The 22,685-nt window shown below is 38.7% G+C and overlaps 2 protein-coding genes across 5 annotated transcripts in view; both read right to left on the bottom strand.

Moving 5' to 3' along the window:
• pde6a (phosphodiesterase 6A, cGMP-specific, rod, alpha) overlaps positions 1-22,685 on the bottom strand; it is a 221,754-nt gene that overhangs the window by 76,894 nt on the left and 122,175 nt on the right. The window lies entirely within an intron of this gene.
• Positions 19,806-22,685, bottom strand: part of htr4 (5-hydroxytryptamine receptor 4) — a 165,915-nt gene continuing 163,035 nt past the window's right edge. For 2 of the 4 annotated variants that reach the window (XM_074649021.1, XM_074649022.1), the window contains exon 7: positions 19,806-22,069. In XM_074649021.1, the coding sequence (XP_074505122.1) occupies positions 21,817-22,069 (253 nt within the window). In that variant the 3' untranslated portion in view covers positions 19,806-21,816. The remainder of the gene's footprint in view (positions 22,070-22,685) is intronic. The other 2 variants (XM_074649023.1, XM_074649024.1) reach the window with 2 other exon arrangements.

The raw sequence follows: 22,685 nt of genomic DNA, 5'->3' as shown, positions 1-22,685 counted from the left end.
CCACAATGGAAATACAACAAATATACAATCGCAAATAAACAAACGCAGCCCCCTAAGCACCAGACACATACACAATCCAATCACGACAAAAAGGCATGAGAGTCTGAGGAATGTATCTATCGTATGCTACTTTTCTCCTCCTATCCCACCCTTTAGAAAGTTTATTCAGCAAATACAAAAACATTATCAAAAAGATATTCAATTAAAGCTCCAGTCCCCAAACTTGTTTAAATAATATTTGTTGTAAATCATGAAATAAAGGACAAAATAGAATGAAATGAATTTTGTTTCCAACCTCAATATTGACACAGTCTTTCTCCTTCACCTCTGTATCTTCCTGTTTCAATATGTAGTGGTAATACCACATCTTAACTGTGCACAAAGTGGCAAAATATAAATATAATACAGAATATGATGCAAACATCAGAGCATATTAACATAATATAGTATAATATGGAACATTTATAGGATATGAGATCATATAGTATAAGGTATATCCTACTTGAATCAGTCCAACAGTAGTCAATCACTTTGCCTGAGTAGGAAGAAAAGATATGTTTGGCAGCCCACCAGCAGACATGATGCCTCTAATGACCACATTCAAAGTAAAGACTTTGCTGTGATCAACATATCACAGAGGGCAACTTGAGAAACGTTCAGCTCAGAAATTACAAATGATTAATGGACCTTTTTCACAGAAGACATTTTGGCATGTCATAGCAGGAAAAGCACAGATGTAATTAACATTAATAATGACATTTATTCAGGTGAGCAGGGTTGGAAATTCACTTTTTTGTCCACCTGCCACTGTGGCAGGTCTTTTCCAACATCTTGCAGCCACCACCATTGTTGTTTTTGGATGTTGAGTGAAGGAAATCGAGCAGCTACTTGCATATTTGACCAGTATTTGGCTGGTGGCTGGTGCTAATTTCCAACCCAGCAGGTGAGCCAGATAAATCTTGCCCGAGTTTCTGACTTGAATAACCATTCAATAGCACTTTTCCGTCTCAAAAGGTTTTTTTTTTTTCAGACTTGCAAGTGCAATTGAATTGTAGCACCAAAAATGGTTTCTACCTCAAAACATGACGGAACCATTTATTTACACCATCAGTCAAACTTTCTTTCCTGAACATCTTCCTCCAGCACTGCAGTAGATTAACGTAACGTTACGTTCAGTTACGTAACCTTTGCGTCAGTCTGACAGTGCTCTGCATTGATTGGTTAACCTGTAACTGCAATAGCTTTCTGGGTCACGTCATTGGTCAGGGCTCGTCCAATCAAACTCCTTTTAGGCCACACCTTTTTTTTTTTTTTAATCTAACACACAAGATCTCACAGATCAAATAAAATAAAATAAAATGAATATATTCAAATAAAATAAAATATTAAAACCAATGAAATAAATAAAAATAAGGGGGATTTATGTAAAATTATATATAGAAATATATAAATAAATAGTAATTTCTTATTAATCACTAGGCATAGATGAGAACAAAAAAAGAACAAAGAGGAGAAAGGATTCAAGATTCAAGATCCAAGATGTCCAATATATACAGGATAAGATATATGATTGAGGTACTTTTTGTGTGAGAAGGTGTCGTATGAATTATCTATCTAAAAGTCTGACGGCCTGGGGGAAAAACTGATCCTCAGTCTGCTGATGAGAGTCCTGGGGGTCCTTCAAAAATAAGAGTCATAAATCAAAACAATAAGATATTTCCCCACAAATCGTTCTCGCAATTTCAATAGAGAATATTTTTTTTAAGTGATAAATAAAAGAAACAAACGAGGGCGTGTTATTTCTATACTTGCTACAATGAATATGCATCCCTGCACTAGAGAACACTTGTTATTTTATACAATGTGCTGTTATATTATTTATATAACCTGCTGCTACCTGCCCATTGCACTATTGTACTGTATATACTGTATATTTGTATTTTTAATGGTGTGTTGGTCTATCTATATATATTTACCCACAGGAATGATCATATTAATAATGTCAGAGACAGATGAGTGTAAATCATCCATATAAAAATATACGAGAAATGTCAAAAGTCGGAAATGTCAATTACCTCAAATCTTTTTGACACATGAAAAAACGTGTTCCAATGTTTCATCTGTCACATTACAAAAGGTACAAGCGTCATCCTCAACACCTGTTTGTTAGAACCACGGTTAGTACATGATGGGTTGGTTTCTGGCGTCTTTAGGGGCATCTGCTGGTTAAAAAAATTTACTAACAGCATGAAATGATAAGCTTAGTCTATGGTCCTCGTAAAAAATATCTCTCCCTTCATACTCCAGCTTAATTAAGTGGATTAGTTTTTGTTCATTAGTTTGTTTGTTTGTTTTTTAATCAACATCACATCCTACCATTAGACTGAATTACTTAATAATTAAAAACATTACCTACAAATCATATCCTTTTGGGGCCCATAAAGTCCTATAAGATCTTCTTTTTCCTGTGTTGGCGCACATGATAATAGGCCAACAGGATAATAACTTGTGCTTTTAGGACTTCACGGTCTCCATATATCCTAGCCCACACTGGGCAATAGGCATATACACATAACAAACGTAAATATATGTAGGAGGGAGACAACAACAGGGAACCAAATTAAGAGCGAGTGGGCTATAGAGGGAAAACAATATAGCAAAGAAACATTAATTAGAAATAACACAAGATAAAAGGGACGCAATACCAAAAGGAAAAATAGATGTTTTAAAAGGTGATTTAAAAGAGAACTCTAATATCATAAGATACAGAAAAACATCACCACAATGTCAAAAACATTTTCTCAAATAATTTTCACTATGCTGTTTTTTGCTTTCCTGACATGCATTAAGAGGCGTGTAGTAAAGTGCAGCCAGGCATCAGCTGGCTTCCACAAACACAAGAGTATCTGAGATGTCTGATTTGTGTGGAGGAGGGTTACAAGCATCTGAGAAAAAGAGCCACAGCCACATTCAGACACAAACAGACCCAGTTCTTTTTTTGAGAAATTGAAAAATGACGAGGTTGGACATGAATCTATTCCCAGTGGGAAATGAAAGGTGAGGATAGAGTGGAACTGGAGAGGCAACTTCCCCCACACTGGAGTCAATCTGAAAGGAAACAGAGTCTGAATCAAATTGATTTCTTCTTTTTTCACTTTATTTTCATGGCGGGATGGAGGAAGATACACTCGCTTTGAGTTCGCCAAGAATGAGAAGAGGGAGAGAGGAGGAAGGAGAAGAAAATGCTATCCTTTATGGAAAATAAATGCATTCAAAAATGTGGTTGTAGATGAGGAAATCATTGCTTGACTGTGATTGAGTAGGATTTCTATGCTACAGTTACAGTTTTGACTTAATTGAAAAAATTAGTTGGAGATTAACCCTCTGAGACCGACTTTGCAGATTCGGTTTAGAGCTATAGTGAAGGTACAGACAGCATATGAAACTAGAAAACCTTGTCATAGCTAGCTTGTAGGGAAGGAGATTAAATAACGCTCCAAAGTTATGCTAAATTTTAGCAAGGAAAAACTGGCAAGGCCATTTTCAAATTTGACCTCTGACCTCAAGATATGTGAATGAAAATGGGTTCTAAGGGTACCCACGAGTCTCCCCCTTTACAGACATGCCCACTTTATGATAATCACATGCAGTTTTTGCATGCAGTATAATAATGTGTTATTTTCACCTATACTAAAATTATGTGTTTTAATATTTCTGCATACTGGGGTCCTTAAACAGTCTTGAATTACATAAAGTGGGTATCACTGTAAAACTGAGACTCTTGTGGATCCAATGTGCCCAACTGTGTTCATGTGTGATGATGTTAGTAGCCATAGTAGCCATTTCATTGTAGTGAGACCAGTTTTTAAAACTTGACCTCACTGTTTAAAATAACCTGCGGTGACCTCTAGGATAATCACAGCCTCATGAAACGTTACAACCACAAACTAGAGAACTAGGGCATTCAGAGGATCGATGGCTTTCGTAGCTAGATGGACAATAAGGGGGTTTCTGAGCAGTTTACACAACAGAAGTGCTCGCCATCCAATCGCAGAGAAATTCAATTCTTGCAGAAATCTCCAAATGTCAAAAGTTTTTGAAACCAAGTCACAGCATGGCTTTGTCTACGGTGTTCCTCAAGGTCTTGGTGTCTTAATGTGGTATTTTGGAGGGATTATTGATAATTTTTTATTAATTCTTGAGTGGTATAAATTGTTAAATTTAGCACCAAATCTGTGTAACAAATGGTATCAACCCAAAAATTGCTGCAACTACTTATGAGACATAATAGAGCATGGGAATGACCATCATATACTTCAATCATAATGTTCTAAACCCTTGTACAATTTTACATTTTAAATAATTAATTAATGACACACAGTGCAAAGCTACATCTCAAATTAATCTTCAGGCTCCCAGCTTTTAGATAATGTACACCACTTCTATGTGACATCTGTTGACCTGCTATCTCCCCCTATGACCCCCTGTACCCCCCTAAAAAGAGGACAAAAACGGGTCTATTATGGGTCTCAGGGGGTTAATATGTTGTGTTTCCAGACATGTGGTCCTTAAACTCAACATGAAGCTTTGCAGAGACCTTTATACTATAATTCTGCCTTGTGACCACGCATGAAATGTCACCGTCAGACAGCAGACTGCGTGACTTTAGTCCTCCATTTCTTTCATATTTTCAGTGCCATTGTTTTCCTTGTCTGCCAGTCGCAGCCACCAGACCTTAAATGTCAGACATGCAGGCCAAGGAACAATGGTGCGATTGTCTTTTTTTTCTCCTTAATAACTTTTATTAATTTTTACCCGCCTCCTCAAACCAGAACAATTACAGAGGGGCGGCTGCAAATGGACATTGTGAGTGGAAATCCATTTAAGACTTTGGGCTAGAAATGAAAAGACTTCATGTGGATGAAGGAATAATGGCCCACTGACAGTCTGTCTGACGGATTAGCAGACAATGCGAAGCACAGAATAAAGATTGCCTCTGCTTTTAGCTCACATGTGGAGCTGTGGGCGTCGTTTGCATGATATGTTTTATTAAGAGGGATGAAATCGTGCCTCAAAGGATATTTAGATCTCTTTTGGAAAGCATTTTGTCTGTTAGGTATCTGGTTGGCTCTTTTGGTCACATTACACTTTCATATTTCATTCAAATTAAAGGCATGCAGAGAACAAGAAAAGGAATCCAAATATGTACAAACACCATAAACACCAAATGAGGAGCTGAATGGCACCATCAGTTTAAAGTCAAACATTAATGCCGTTATCTCAAGGTCACAAGTTAGTTATGTCTTAACCTTTAGATAACTGCATTAAAAAAAATAATTGTAAGCACATTTAATGAAAGTTCACCGACTTTCATTTAAGGTGATTTACAAGAGCAACAGTCTATAGCACCAGCCTGTAAGAAGTGGAAAGCCCCAACCATTGAACAACACTGAAGGTTAACATGTATTTATAGAGATTTCAATCATATCACTTGATCTTCATCAGCAGATCCAGATCCCACCATGTTTTCTGCGCACTTGAGATCGAAATTTCATTCTCGACCTCCAACTAGAAAATGTCCAATCACCATCTAGCTAAAAAGGAAGACGCAGATGAATACTAATCTAGGCTACGACTGACTGCACAACTCAACCTAACATGTACATCTTGTCCATCTCAGCTCTCATGACACAACAGAGTTAACATTTCCCCCCGCCTGTCTCTGCTGCCACAATTGAATCAGACACATCTTGTGGTTTAATGAATCCCCCACAGGTTGGACTCCTGCTCCAGTATTTGTCTGCCAGCGCATGATTCCAATACAATCAAATACCAGCTCTTCACATGTGTAATTGATTTCAACGTCCACAAACCTGTTGTGAATAAGCCCTGGCAGAGATGATAATCATTTCCAAAAGCTAATTTGCTCCAGGTTATACTGGCAGACTAATCTGTCTCTGTTTCTGTCCAACTCAATCTGTGTCTCAGTGTGTGTTTGTCTCGCTGTCTCTCTTCTCTGTGAGGCTGGAGATACTCTAACTCACAATATACTCTAATACAGTGGTCTCAAACTCAATTTACCTGGGGGCCGCTGGAGGCAGAGTCTGGGTGAGGCTGGGCCGCATCAGGTATTCCACAAAAAAAGCTTTGTTAAAAAAAACAACAATCTTCTCAAACGTCATTATTAACAGTTCTTTAACTTGAATGGGTTCTTCTGAACATGAACTGTCCTGAACATGAATGGAACATTGAAGAACATGAACGGTTCTTCTGAACATGGCCTCTATTGCGTCTCCCACTTTTCCTGAAATTGTCTGTGCTCGTCACCAACCTTTCTCTTCACTGCAGGCTTTGAAAAAGACATGATTGGGGCTGTGTGACAAGATATATATTCATTCCACTTGGTGTCACTCCGCAATAAAGTTGTGCCTGCTGTGTTTGTGTTGCTCTGCAATTACACCACCAAACCGCTAGTTGGCGGCGGCGTCTCTATGAGTTTCCTTCTTCTTCTTGTACTACAAACAGAAACTGAGGGAGTTGGAGCTAATAACTGTTGAACCACAGAACTTTTACATTACTGCAACGCCGAAAAGAGAAAATATATCTGAGTGGATTTGTGTGAACAAACATTGAAAAGATGGAGGCAGAGAGAAGTAGAACTTGGTCCTGGCCGCTCAGCATCGCTGAGAGACTGGACCAATCACAGCTGTTGCGGTCTGCGTCGCCGCGACGTGTAGTTACATTTCTGGAGAGGTGCACGTCAGGCTACGGCGTCGATTCAACGCAGAAGTATAAATCAAGCTTTAATCAAGCTTATGCGATGTTACACGGGCGCTGCCATAGTTGTTGTGAAATGTTTCTCTGCTTGCATCAAGCCCGGCCGATTGCCCGCCCCCGGGAGCCATATACCCCGCTGTGATTGGTAGGTTCGTTCAGCTCGGGCTCGCGCAACAAAGGGACCTTCCACGGCAAACTGCCATTCACATAAAACTCGCGGGCCGAGGGCGCCTGGTTAGCTCAGTTGGTAGAGCGGGCGCCCATGTAACAAGACTTGGTCCTGACCGCGGCGGCCCGGGTTCGAATCCGGCCTGTGGCCCTTTCCGCATCCACTCTCTCTCTCCCCCCTTTCCAAGACTCTATCCACTGTCCTGTCAATAAAAATGAAAAAATGCCCCCAAAAAAAACTTTATAAAAAACTTTATAAAAAAAAAAAAAATTTGCGGGCCGCACTAACATTAAACTTTCATATCAAGGTGGGGGCCACAAAATATCGTCTTGCGGGCCGCAATTGGCCCGCGGGCCGCGAGTTTGAGACCCCTGCTCTAATAGATGGAAATTAGTACTCATTATTACAGCTTTCTTTAGAGACATTCAGTTAAGACACACACACATGCAGGATTTGTTGGGTGTGGAAACATCTGGCCTGTCAATCAAGCAAACGCTTAAAGCCATAACATGCACTTACTGTAAAATACATTAGACAATCACTCCTATTTTATTTTCCCCATCCAGATTAAGCCTCCAGGTACAGTGATTGAACTGGCGACCTTCTGATCACAAACCCAAAAATTGACTGCAGTTTGACTTTTCACACAATTTACTTTGTGGACTGCCGCTTTGAAGTTCGAGATCGGTACTTTGGCCGTCACCATCTTTTTTTTTTGCAACCAGAAGTGACATTAGAGGGTGGAGCTAAATACAACCGAAGGCTGAATGAGAATTTTTTAGGCGATCAAGACATTACAATTATCTTTCATGAACAGAAAACACACTGTGAAAGGATTAAAGTTCTAAAACGAAAACACGGACAACTCCCAGACCGGACAACGCCGTGGTAGCGACCTGTCAATCACAAGGTAGCCACGCCCTTATGCATCCCCTGCGTTATGGTCTATTTGACTCTAAATGGGACCATAATTTACTAAATGAACATCATTCTGTATTAAAGGAGACTTGAAACTAGCGATTGAGACCATAAACTCATGTTTAAAATGTTTACTGAGGTAATAAATCAAGTGAAAAATAGGCTCATTTTCTCATAGACTTCTATACAATCAGACCTTTTCAGACCCGGTGGTTGCCGCCTGGTCTCAGCCAGCATTTAGCCAACAATAAGTGACAAACCATGACATGACATAACATTAAACCCACACAATATATATATACAGTTACACAAACATAGGTAATGAGTGTAATGTCCATGTATCCTTCTTCCTAAATCAAATTATGTATTCTTTATACATAAATTCCTTCGACCTGCAGTCGGAGCTCCGGCAGGAGGTGGAGAGCTCCCCGTCCGGCATGATCCAGCTAAGAAACGATAATGATAATAAGGACAGGAAAAAGAGAGTGGGTAATTATGCATGAATGTGGAGAGGGGACAGCAGCTTTTCAAGCTTCACCAAACATGCCGAACTCTCAAAAAACAGCTTTGTGTGTGTGACAAAAGTGACAAAAACAGCCTTAAGGTCTTATTTTTGAGCACCAGGAGCTCAGTAGCAGAGCACACATGTACATACACCTACATTTTGACCTTTTCTTTGTTCTTACCTTAAATAAGTGTGAATATTTGTGTGTGTGAACACCTTTCCTCTCCTCCCTCTCATTGCTCCCTCGGATCATGTTCCACCTGGACAGGCCGATGTCTTCTCGTCTCTGTTGTTTCCACTGGGAGTCTATTGACCTTTAACACGGAGTCGTGGAGACGGTTCAGTGCAACAGTTAAGACAATTTCCTCCTCAAGGGAAAGACACAATGGAGGAGAGAAAAGAAAGGCAGACTCGTTAGAACAAAACATAAATCTGCTTCCAACTTTATGACGTTGGTGTAACAGGAAAAGTACGCATTAAGTCTACATTACTGCAGTTTATTACACGGCTTTAAATACTCTGTTATTTCTTTATAGCAGACCGCTGCTATGTATAACAGACTGTTGCTATGGACGTAGTTCTGATCTCGGAGTCTGACGCACAGTTTTTGTGTCAAACTATTGGTTTCTTAAGTAAGTATTTGTGTAATGAGCAGAATAATGTACAGCAAGCGGAACTGTGTGGGATTGTGTGTTGTTGACCTGCTCGCTGTACATTATCCCTTAAAAGAACCCACTCAGAGGTCCAGTTCTCTCCACCTCCCCATGCATGTTTCCTGTGTCTTGCAGTGGGCACTCTTTAATAACAAAGACAGCATGTGGTGTGTAGACGGGGAACAGTGTGACGCACCATCAACCCACAGTTCATAAAGCTTCTCATGAGTGAAAACAAGCCTGCAGTAATGACTCCTGCTCCTAATAATAATAATAAATTCAAGGAACTCAAAGACGCTTAACAAATAGAACTAGGGTCAACACTGGACCAGGTCTAAAAAAAAAAACTACAACTAGACACAACAAACACATCCCGAGGTACATTTTCATCACGATGTGGCCTCTGAGCAGGACATTAACGGGGCCTGTACATGGTCAGTGTCATTTGATTTAATCTGTTCATTCTAGATGGACTCAAACAGGTGATTAAAGGACTTTGCAGTACAAATCTGAAGACAGACACTTAAGGGCAAACAGAGGTGAAGCTTTTATGGATTCTGTCATTGGCAGATCACTTTGTACAGAACTGATTCCAAATATAACAACTGATAATGACAAGTTAAGTTTTAAAATCCCTCCTATATCAATCAGTGTGAAGGATACACGCTGTGGCTTAACTTCATAGTATGATTTATTAGTTTGGTGTCTGTTCCCTTGACAGTCTGTCGCTGCCACGGACGAGGAACAGTCAGAGAGCTGTCCTCGATCTGTAACCACATTAAACTCTCGTCAGGAAGGATTTGCTCTTCCTAATTGAATAGACTCGATGTGTGGGCTGGCTGCTGCGCTAACTTCACTATCTCTGTCTGCATGTCTTGTCTTTAAGTCTCTGCAGCTTTTCTGTTTATCTTGCTTTTGTTGCTTATGTCACTGTCTCCTTCTCTTTTTTTTTTATTTGGAGGAGCTCTATTGCTATAAAATACAGAAATACTTCCTACCAAAAGGAAGGACAACAAATAGGACAAGTTAGCAAACACAGCAAGTTGATAGAAGTATCAAATCAATTAGTTTGATCAACTAATATATTATCTTAAAATTGCATATTATTACTGCCAATCATTTTCCAGTGCATACCTGAAGAGTTCAAATTCATTTCCAATTTTCATTTTGATAAAAAAAATCAACATGGAAAGACTTCAAACATGTTGGCAATCCTGTACAAAATTCATTCAAATCACTTCATCCTTTTTACAACATCCAAGTTGCTGCTTCTCAGCAGCCAACTCTTAAATCAGTCTTGTTTTTTGGGGGCTTATTTATCTTTTGTGCAATTTAATGTTAGTAAGTAAAATTGTATTTTATGCATTTTACATTAGTCTTATTTAGAAGGCTAAGCGTGGTGTAATTATTCAACGTATCCTCATACAACAGTTCGTATGATATCCTACGAAAATATATCCTTCGCCTTTTAAAATATTTTTATGAATATTTTTTTTGCCAATATTTAAATTGCATAAAACTCAGCAAAGAAAACGGATCAAAAATGTTTGGCTTCTAATCTTTCAGTACTGTGTGGATCAATCAGCAGCTGAGCTGTGTGCTGAAATACTAACAGCTGGGTTACTACTGACACCACACATTACAGGTAAAAACAGTAAACAAGACTCACATTCACTGTGAAGTAAAAATCCATAATGACTGTTATAACCTCAAAGGTTAAAAGTCTCCAAACATATACTGTATGTATAGCTATATAAGTGAAACTGCACTTTTGTCAGCACATGTCCAAGAACCACAGCACAATACCACTTTATGCTTTGTAAAAAAGTGCTGCCCTGGTTGATGTGTTTTTCTCTGAGGATATTTATCCTCCAGGTTTGACTCTATCGACGCTCGGCAGAAATTACAGTCTGTGGAGATGAATAGAGTCCGACTGAGCCGAATCCAAAACATGCTGCCGCAGCAAAGTGAAAAGCCTTAAAACTAAAACTGAAGTTCGGTCTGCAGAACGGCAAAAGTTCACTGCCAGGCAAATGATGAGAAATATGTATGTGTTTATTCATTATTCTTTTAGTGCTTCATTATTCATGAAAGTCTGTGTGTGTGTATGTGTTTACATGAATGTTTATCAGTATATGTGTGAACATATGCTGGTGTGCGTGGGTCTCAGCGTTGCTCCCTGCACTCGGCTCTGACTTGTTTGTGACTCACTTTGAACACAGAAACCAATAGATCCGTTTCTTGCTGGAGGCATTCCCTGCTGGCCTGCAGTTTACAGCTTTACATCAACTGTCAATAAAAAACAGAAAACAGGAATAAGTCCAACCAAATTCAATTCACAACTTACTACTAGCTTCAGTTCTACTGTGGTGTTACTACGGAAGTACTAAAAAGTCTAAAAATACTCCATTACAAGTAAAAGTCCTGGATTTAAAATGTTACTTATGTAAAAGTACAGAAGTATTATCAGCAAAATGTACTTAAAGTATCAAAAGTACTCATTATATAGTATGCCTCTCAGTGTTATATTATTATAAGATATTATATTATTCTGTTTTTATCACTAATGAAAACATGTCAGAGCATCTTAATGTTGTAGTTTGGCAATTCGGAGCCAATTATAGATACTTTGCATACTACTTTGTAGATTAGTAGTACAGTACTATACACCATCATGTGTTTTTTTCATGTAACATGTAACTAAAGCTGTCAGAACGACGGAAATACTCAAGTAAAGTACAAGTATGTCAAAATTGTACTTAAGTAACCTACAGTACTTGAGTAAATGTACTTTATACCACTGATTACACTAAGCAAAATGAACTGAAGTACTAGTGGTGGAAAGTAACAGGTGCTGTACCTAAGTACAACTTTGAAGTACTTGTGGTTTACTTGAGTGTTTGAGTACCAGTTGCAACAATCACATCATTACAATCTAATAATGTCATATTTATTCTTCTGAAATGTCCAATTTGTGTAAAAAGTATTTTTACTTTTGATACTTTAGGTATACTTTTCAATGCATGACTTTTACTTCTAGCAGAGTATTTTCTGCACTGTGGAATTGATTGTATTGTATTGTATTGACTGTACTAAAGTATATATACTCATTATTTGACATCAGTGATAAACAGAGGCCAGACGCCTTATAGCTGCTGTCGAGACTTCTTGGTGAGTTTTTTTCCTTTAAACCTGCAGATCTCATCAGTGAGTGAGTTCCTCAAGATTAATGACTGCACACTGAAAGAAGACAGTTGAGACATAGTGATGAATTTGGAAGATTTGTTTTCATAAAAAAGAGTTATTTTCTTCACCTCGAAGGCAGTTTTATTCAAACCAACACACTGCTAGGGACTTTTATAACACCGATGTATCAGTGGAGACTTCTTTAAAGACAGACAGTGAAGGATTACACAACTATCATTTATTACAAATAGTGATGACTTGGTTTCATCGGCGAATAGCAAAGAAAAGACCCATTTATTTATCTAAAGCCAGACTACATCTCCTGAGTCTCCAAAATCTCAAGCTAATGGAGAAATAGTAAATAATGTGTCACAGCAACAGTCAGGGAGAATGTGTGTAAATTAGGGCTGTCAATCTATTCAAATATTTAATCGCGATTAATCTCACATTTTTTATCTGTTCAAAATGTACGCAAATGACGCAAATGGCAGAACGTTTGTTGAAGAGTGCATTATGACTTGTTTAGGACACGAAACTCAAGCTTTAGAACTTTGGACTTGCAAAACAATGATGTGGTCACTCCTCTCAATAATCAATACATAATAATGAAAACAAAAGCCCAAAGCATGAGACATGTTTCTTCTCATTTGGTCAACAGAGATCAGAACGGATAAATAATAAAAATATGATTTGATGAATACAAAGAGACTGATATGATGTGTAATGCTCCTTCTATTCATCACTACAGAGTATCTCTGCTAAGAAGACGCCCTTTATGTGTCTTAAATTTAAGAGTTTTTCTCTCTGAATGCCGTCTTAATCTTCATGAGTGCCTCAGAGTCATCAACGTTTCACTTACAAAAGAGGAAACAGAGAGAAAGCCCGAGCGCGGATTAGCTCGGCGAGGAAACACGAATCCTTTGAGTGAAGTGAGCGCTTTAATGGCGCTTTCGTCAGCGGGGGAACCGACGCGCTCGCTGTTATCGAAGACACAAAGAAAAGTCAACAGCAGGATTATCAACATCTGTTTAATCTTTAATTATCAGAACTGTCACATAGCAACAGAAACAAGTCAAACACATCTCAGCTCCCTGAAAGAGAAGCCTTTAATGTTCTTTTAATACATGAAAATACCCATTTTGTTCTGTCAAAATAAATACTGAAGAGTTTTATAAAAAGTTGTTTTGTTTCGTCTCCTTTGGACAGTTTGTGGGACTTTTTTTCTTTATATACACATTCATGCTGTAAACTGCAAATTAATAAATTATAAAAGGGATGGAAGGGAGCAGGAATGACGTGGAATATAACTCAGGAAGTTGCACAAAAAGCAGCCACTGTCCAGATCCTGCTTTTTTTACCACATTTATATAATTCTATCTTTAAAGTTACAATATTAAAGATCTCCGTTTTGTTTTCTTTGGCGCCACCTGTGGCGATAAGTGGTAATTTCAGGTGTGTTTTTGGATCTCACTTCCCAGAGATCTGAACAGTGTCGGGAATATCCGGAAATGTTGCCGCAGACACCCAGTTTGTAATAGAGAGTCAAAGTCCTTCAAAGTCCCACCGGAAGTTGCGGGACTTTGCCTCTCTGTATTGCAAATGCATCACCATTGTGTGTTACCTCACTCAGCGTTACATAATGACCTAACAGACATTTATCTAATTGAAAATCTTCGAGATTATTACTTTAATGATAAGGGTCCAAACTAGTCCTGTATCCTGTAAATCCTCTCAGTCACAAGTTACCAAACTATTCCTTGAAATGTGTCACAACGTGAGACTCAGACAGCGGCTGCATCTGAGATATTCTGCAACTGACGTTGAAGAAGGCAGGTAGGATGATAAAAACATGAGACATATTTCATTTTGCAAATAAAAAAGGCAAAGAGGCTGCGCTGAAAACTTCGGTACCAGATATTATCTGTGCGGTTACATGAAGTGCATAATCCAGCATTTTGAAAATAAAAGTCCCACCTGTATGTAACTCTGTCTCCTACTAAATTACGCTCCCATACAACTAAATTACATTCTCAATTACGCTTCAATGGAAACATATTTTCTCCTGGATTACTGTCACAGTCTTAAACGGTTTGAAAAACATGGTTGACGTTGTGAACTGAAACAAAACAAAAAACGTGACAAAACTACTAAATTAGGTTTAATAAAAAAACATCATGGTTTGGCTTAAAATCCAGCCCAGTCACACAGCAGTTTGTGAAATAGTCACAAAATGTAATGTATAGATTTGTGTACATGGACACTAATTTTAAAACATTTTTCAAACCACAATCTTTTCCTAAACCTAACTAAGTAGTTTTATTTTGAAAAGACTGGAGCGGAAATTGACACGTGTTGCTGGACATTTGTAGGAAAACGCACAAAAAATACGTTGTTGAAAGTCGTGCTGAGCGTAACAAAAAAAAAGGGAAATTTGTGTCTATGTACGTAATATGTAATAGATTCAATTTTGTGACTATTTCACAAACTGACGTGAGACTGTGTTGTAAAATTATTGTGTTTGTTACGTTAATAAGCTATGGATGTAAATTAAAGTGAAGGTTGACTTCTGGTTTCTCACGGGACACTAACAGCTGTCTAAAGGGTTAAAGTCCTGTGTTTGTTTGACCAGTCACCACCCCAACCTCCTCCCTTTGTGGACATCCATGGACTATGATTACAAACGTATTTGTGATACATCAAAAACAAATGTAATCCACAACAAAATACGTTTAATTCACAATGCAGTTTAGTTGCATGGGAACGTAGTTTTTAGGAGACAGGAGTCTGGATAAACTCTTGCTTACTGGAGTGTTTGTATTTGAAGAAATACTGAACCATCAACTACAGGTATGGTTTCCAAAAACAAATGTTATTTTGGAAATGAATGTGACATACACTCTGCATCATGATCATGGCATATTTAGGAGGCAAACGGCTTTTAAAGGCTACAGATTCTGCTTAAGGTAAAGAGGAAATGAATGGATTATTAATGGAATTAAATATCTTAATTATGTGATTTCTCCAACAATGCAACCGTCACCAATCCAGCAGGAAGTTAGTAAAGGACTAACACATGCTGTATTTAGTTGAGTGCTGCAGGGATGACATATTTTTGTAGGTCAACCAGGAAGTTAGCATCATCCTGGTTCCCTCGACAAAAACCCAATGTGGTTTTTCCATTGGATTATTGCAGAAAATAAGATCTGTGGTAAACACATGTTTATGATACTTACACGTTTTGTTTAGCAAGATAATCTCAACAAATGAACACCACTTTTTGAAGCGTGAATGCGATCACAAGTAAAAAGCTAACATTAGGCTATAAACAAACTACACCACGGTCACATGAGCGTGAGTATACTGTATACAACGAGGCTGTAAAGGAGGACCAGTCGACGTGATGACATTTAGTATAGTCTCATTAAGCCACTTGTAAAAACAACCTTTTTTAAAGGCTTCAAAAGTCACGAGTGGGGTATTTATTGACGTGTTTTATGTCGTAGAACAAAACGTTAAAATCTTTTCAGCTTGTGTTAACCACAGACATAATTTCAGGCATCCAACTAAAAGCCCATTGACAGACGAGGGAACAGAATGTGCTATAATGGTAATTTCTGGGTTTGAGGACTCATTCCTGAGGCACTCTATTAGTGGCAGTGCTGCTTCTCTGGCTCTAAACCTTCTTCTGCTTTGTATAAACTCTTTCAGTTGACCGCAGATCACCTCCAGCACTCTGAGCTCTGAGTTTTTAACGCTAACTTTGTGTATTGAGTCCAACATCAGGCTCACTAATGAACTGAGGAGTTTGAGTGCTGGCACTTCACAGGTGGACGGACGTGTGACTGTGTCTTTCAAGTATAGTGAAGAGAAAAATATAGATTTCTAACTTCCATTTCTGGCAGCGGGTTTTCTGAAAATACTTTCATGACCCTCTGAATCTCTCAGATGGATCCTAACTCGAGCGCTCACATTGATTTTTTTCTTTTTTTTTGTATCTCATAATGTATTTGGTTCATCTCCAAAAATGGCCTTTCGTACACTTTTTGGCTCATTAAATTTCATGAAGGTAGGCGTGCTTGACTTTCCTAATATTAGACTGTTGAGGAGCTTCCCACACACACACACACACACACACACACACACACACACACACACACGCCTGACATTACACAGATGTCATGGAAACTGCAGCCGCGGACGTGGGCGGATTTTGAAAAGCAAAGTAAAGGCAGAATATAGAAAAATAAAAGAAATTGCACGACGACACTCGAGCCACAACGTCTCCTGTCTGTCTCTTTCTTATATTTATGGAAAAACAACAAACAGACGTTTGTTTGAAAAGAAAATTGTGGGTTTAAAGATGCTGAAAACATGAATGTGATCACTTATAAAAAAAAAAGCTGAATGAGCAACCTCTCAGGACTTATAACGTCTCTGTTTTATTTAGTTTATATTCTGCCGTCTTTGTTTACAGACGTTTGTGGCCTCAGTCAGCAGAGAGAAGTCATGTGAGTGAAGAACACAAGGAGGAAACTTCACCGTTATTATGTAGCGTTAACGCTATAGAATAGAAAACTCCACAGAAAAGTTTGTTTAAATTTGAAAAGTGAAAAAAGGTCCTGTGTGATGCTGTTTAAATCTTTGAGTTATTTGTTGGAGGAAAAATCAAAGGTGTAAAAACATTTTCAATCATGAATAATTTCTGATTGTGACACTAATTTCAGTCTCCCACACAATGTTGGAAATCCAAAATCATCAGGACGTTGAGGTTAATTAGTTAATTAACCAATCTAAGTCAAAATGAAATGAGAAATTTGTCATTTTCTATGTCATAATCTACACGTTTCACAGTTAACTGATGAAAATATCACAATTTTGAGCTTCTGTAATTTAATATCAAAAATCATTTTTATTTTTTTAAGAAAAAGAAATGCTATTACAGATTTTGTCTCCACTCTTTCTTTTTTCATCACGTGCAGTAAAACTTTCTCTCTGTAACTGGAAGGGTTTAAAAATGAACATTAATTAGGAGGAACAGATCAATAAGTAACTGGTCCTTATGCACAATCAGAGTTTAATATCAAAATAAGTCATCTAGATCTTAATTATCTTATGAACATTTGCAATATACATTATATAAGAAAATAAATAATATTCAAATGCACTTTAAAAACACCCACAGGTTGTTTTTTAAGAGGGATTATAAACTTTTACTCTATTTGCTGTAATAACTTCATAAAATATATCAGACTAACTGATGACACTGATTAATTAATCCTACCTTAAATCACAAAAAAGTGCTTGTGCTTCAATTATGGACGAGGTCACAGTTTTTGGAAAAAGAAACAATCAAAAACAAATACATGTTACTTTTTTTATACTTGTTCATCAGTGAATAGGAAACATTTCCCATTTTCTGTCTATTTTTGATGCTGAAAAATTCATTTGCACTGCAGAAAATCCAACGATACTGAAGCAGCCACAAACATTCAGCATGCAGAAGAACTTTCCATGAGTTTTTCATGAGACTTGTGAGTTCATGGGTCAAGCAGAGAACGTCAGAGAGACGAAGCATCTTGAATTTGCACTTGAAATGATTGACTTTATATAAGAACTTTATATTTTACTTGCGGTATATTCAGAAAGAGACTCTTCTGGTTGTCTTTGCTGATGTCTGCGTGGCCGTTCACTGACCTGTTCTCTGTCACACTGAGCATTTTAGACGTGTTATGTTGCACCAAAAACAAACTAAACTTTAGTTCTCCTCCAAGAGCACTGAGGTGAAGATCATCATCTGAACCAACTACCGGAAATTACTGGAAATTGCAAGGGATTATGGATAGAAGGGGAAATATGTTGACATCTGATAGCTTGGAAAGTCGAGTGTAACACATGATGAACTGAGGACTAACTCCTGTCTGGGATCATAAGAAGCTATTTCCTTCTGTGGTTTAAGCAACTAGATTCCAATTTTCATAGCAGGGAAATTTATCAAAACGTCCACAGAAACATAACAAACTACTCCAGCAGCATATTCTACTTGTCTGTTGTTGATCCCGACACCTCAGCAGAACCTGGCTTTTCCCACATTTTGGAAAGAAATAACTCTTTGGAATATACGGAGCATACCAAGCAGTTTATTACGACCGAGCGGTAACTTCCGGTGCTGAGAAATGAAGCCAACGCCAGAAACTGCAGTTCCTCACATGGCCACTTGAGGCTCCAACAGCACTTTATAGTTAATATCCCCGTTCATGATAACTGTACGTGAATTTTTTATAAAACTAACCCGTTTAAACTATATTAAGGCTGAAAGTTAGACATACAGTAATTTAGGTTGTGGCCTCTTTGAGTGACAGGTGGGTGCTGTTTCTTCAGAAACCTACAGGTGATGTCACGGAGACTATGTCCATATTTTATACAGTCTATGATTACGAGCCATATTCATATTTGTTGTTAGGTGCGGACCTCTAGTGGCGGGAGCAAAGGAGGAAGTAGTATAAAGAGTGACAAAATCCCCGTAGGGAGGAGGTCGGGTGGATAGATGGGTCAAACAAACACCAGACTTTCACCCAGGAGACTGCTGTTCATGTTCCGAAGCTTAAATATCGTAACAAACGTAATCCTTTTAAGCCAAGCCCTGATGTTTTTTTTACTAAACCTGACCAAGTAGTTTTGTTGCATTTTTGTTGATTAAATCTGTAGGAGGAGTTCGTTAAAGTACACGGCCTGTAAAAAGCAAAAAAAAATGGCTGAAAATGGCAAATTGAATTGAAAATGGCTGACTTCCTGTTGGGTTTTCGGTATACCTCCAAGAGGCTTTTTTGTGCGTCTCCACATGTTACATCTGCCTACCAAATTTCATACATGTAGGTGAAACCTGAACGAAGAGCTCAATTTTGCCAACTTCGTAGGGGGCGCTAGCGAGCCATTTTGCAACACCGCAGCCCGAGACCCTTAAAATAACAAATTATACTCCGCGTCTGATTAGTGTGCAAAGTTTAACTTTTTGAACACCTTCAGGTCTTCAAAAATGAAATTAATTTTAAGAATAATAATTCTTACAGTTTCAATAGGGCCTTCGCTGCCCGACGTCGCCGGTGCTCGGGCCCTAAATATAGATTTTGAGCTCTCCTGTAGCACTGAAATGTGATTAATGTTGACTTTCTGGTCTAATAAACACGTTTTACGGATACAAATGTGGAGATTTCATCATCGGCAATGTTAAATGTTCTAACATGAGGGTAAAGAATTGAATTGAACTGATCTATACATCATGTCTGATGGTCTGACTGAAGCAGCTGACCTTCCTCTTCCTCTCTCTGTGATGTGTGAGGCTCATATTTATGTATCTGGAGTAACATGAGAGCTGGTGTTATTTCTCAAGTTTCAGATTGGATATTTCCTCTGAACTGTGACTTTCTAAACTGGGTCAATGGGCTCGTCTCTGGAGGGATTTATAATTACGTTCGCCCGCCCAGTGTTTCCAGTCAAGAGCTTTTTGGTTTGTCTTTGTGCCGGTGGATCAGTGCACAACACTGTTTTCATCTGATTAACTGATTGGAGAGGTTTGTGTTTGTGCACTAACTAACTTCGGTTTCTGCTTTGGCTCTAGAAGACACCTTAGTTGTCTTAGTTAGGCTTAGGACAAGATCGATTTCATTAGGATTAGGCAACAAAACTACTTTGAAAGAAGATTGTGGTTTGGCCTAAAATAAGTGTGTTACTTAAAGTGGCAGTAGGCAGAATATTTTTGGCATCATTGGGCAACAATTCCATAATAGCCTTTCAGCATATTGTAATTCAAGTGTTCTGAGAGATAACTAGACTTCTGCACCTCCTCATGACTCTGTTTTCAGGCTTTAAAAAATCTACCCTGTGACGGGAGACTTTGGCCAATCACAGGTCATTTTAGAGAGAGAAAGCCTTCCTATTGGCTGTTTGATCTGAGTTTGCGAGTGATTGACAGCTGCTCAGAGAGGGCAGACTCTAGATCAGTTCTGACTGTTTTCCTCCGGTCTGTGAAATCTTGCAAATGCCATTAGGAGCACCAGAGGACACCAGAGGACACAGAGGCACATGATTTCTTTCAGATTACCTGTCTGATGCACTACTCAAATAACTTGTTTAATCACCTTTGCTCCATTTCTACCCACTGCTGCTTTAAGTTAGCATATTAGGTGACAATTGAATCAACGTTGATTTCTGGCTTCACTCGGGACATGAACAGCGGTCTCCTGGGGGAAAGTCTGGTATTTTTTCACCCACTCAAACCTCTTCCCTTCACGGCGTTTGCCGCTCTTTATTCTTCCTGGTTCACGATTACGTTAATTGCATACAAATTAATCTTGTGGAATATATAAAAATTAAAGTGCATTACTTGTTGTAGGTATAACTACGAACGGTGTATGAGACCAGCCTGAGCAGGAGTAGGTTAAACTTCTATAATGGCTGCATGTGCTGGAGTGATTTGCAGGTTTCAGATGATTAGTCTAAATGAAGACATTTCTCCACTGTGTGTTACATGTATTCAAGTGGCAGCAGCATTAATTACTGTGTGGAGAGTAAGTTTTATCCTGTCAGAGAGACGACGGTTTGCAGGGGAATGACAGATAAAATAATTATAACTGAGTGTTTTAAAAAAAGGATGTGATTGCATTATGGGTAGTTGGCGTTAGTGTTCTCCGTTTCCATGAATATGAACAAATGGAAATATTTCTGGTACATTCTTTAATGTGGCTTCAGAGGCGAGCAGAGGCGGAGGGGATAAATGGTGTGTCGAAATGGAGCGGGGGCGACGCAGCGTGGGATGACGGGACAAGGGCGTTTCATACATACGAACATCACACATGCACACTCATACATGCATCGCCATGGCAACACACATCACAACCATGCACATATTGCTCCAACCTCGTCGTCACAACGTCGAATGATTCATGAGCAGCTTTTCTGCGATGTGATCCTCTAACCTCTCCTTCAGACGGAGCCTCATGGAGCGATGAACACGGAGCGGGAAGCGAGCAGTCTCGCTAATAATGCACTTCCACAGTTTAGGTCAGGGGACTTAACGCCGCCTTGCAAACACATTTTCCTTTCGGCTTAGTGGGGATTTAGCAAAGCGGGGAGACTTCGACCTGGGAGAGGGTCTTCGGCTCCGTGTCACAGCTGAAACACGTGATGTTCAGCAAAAATAAATATTGTTCTGCCTCTTCTCATGAATAACCTTCTAAAAATCTATCAATCTTTCTGATTTTGTAGTGGAAAACAACAAGGAGCATCATATATAATCAGAAATAGGTCCTCTGTGTGTAATATCAAATAGCTTTGGCAACATAATTCACTTCCACGACTCCCAGTCAGTCAGTAATCACATCTCGTGCTGTGAAACTCTTCCTACACATTCCTCCGAAGCTGCCGGTTCTCCACAAGACCAGCAGAGCTTCACAGGTAGCGACCGGCGGGCCTGCTGACGGGATCACATCCTGGCTCTGATTCAGTTTGACTGGGACAGCTCAGTCTCAGTCTGACAGAACCAGCATCAGTCCACTAGGTCCCACGCCACCTTTAAAGACCTCAGGATGAGTTTCGGCACAACGTCATATTCCTCACTGGACCAATAAAGTCTCTGTTCTTAGGAGATCAGCTGGGTTTTGTAGCGTCTGCGTTGAGTCTGAGCTGTGAAGGCGTCGTCTCTGTGGTGACGGCGTGAGAGCCGAGGTCATTGGAGATGTGACTGAGGAGTCGTCGTTGGTCACAAACAGGACTCGTGGGACTCTGTGACGGTGTGCAGAGACTTCTTCTTCTGCTCTGTGTGGTTCCCGTTCTGAAGGACAGAATACCTGAAAACACAGGACAGAACTGTACATAAATAAATGTTATTTGCAGGCCTAATGACATATTAAAAAAAAAAAGATAATTTATAAGAATACTAATTAAGATCAATTATGACATAAAATGAACAGAGGACTAGAGGGTGACACGGGAGTGGATTTTCATTTGTGTCCTATCCCACTCTCACAAAAATCTCCCGTCCCATCCCAATCCCATGACAGAGTTAAAAACAAAATTCTGTCCAGTCCCAAATACCGGAAGAATGACTCCCGTCCCATCCCTGTGTTTATTTATATGAGAACTGCATATTTATATACAAAATTAGAGAAGCAACGACTCTGATTTTCTTTTTTTGTTAGGAACTATAATTGACAGCATAAACAAACATTTTTGTAAATTTTCTCTATTGCAAAATTCATAAGTAAGTTCATAAGTTCTGAACATGATATGTAAATAGTATTTACATATCGGAGAAGAATCAGAGAAAATAGTCAATAATTTATCCATCCAAAACTATGTATTTATCTATTTATTTATACAAAGCTATTTATGAATCAGGATCTATTTACAATATATATATATATATATATAAATATATATTTTTTTATATTGTATTAACATGCCTGCCCCCCCCCACCTACTG

The sequence above is a fragment of the Sebastes fasciatus genome, chromosome 10, assembly GCF_043250625.1.
Source record: "Sebastes fasciatus isolate fSebFas1 chromosome 10, fSebFas1.pri, whole genome shotgun sequence".
NCBI lineage: Eukaryota > Metazoa > Chordata > Actinopteri > Perciformes > Sebastidae > Sebastes > Sebastes fasciatus.
This window is presented reverse-complemented; position numbering and strand designations above follow the sequence as displayed.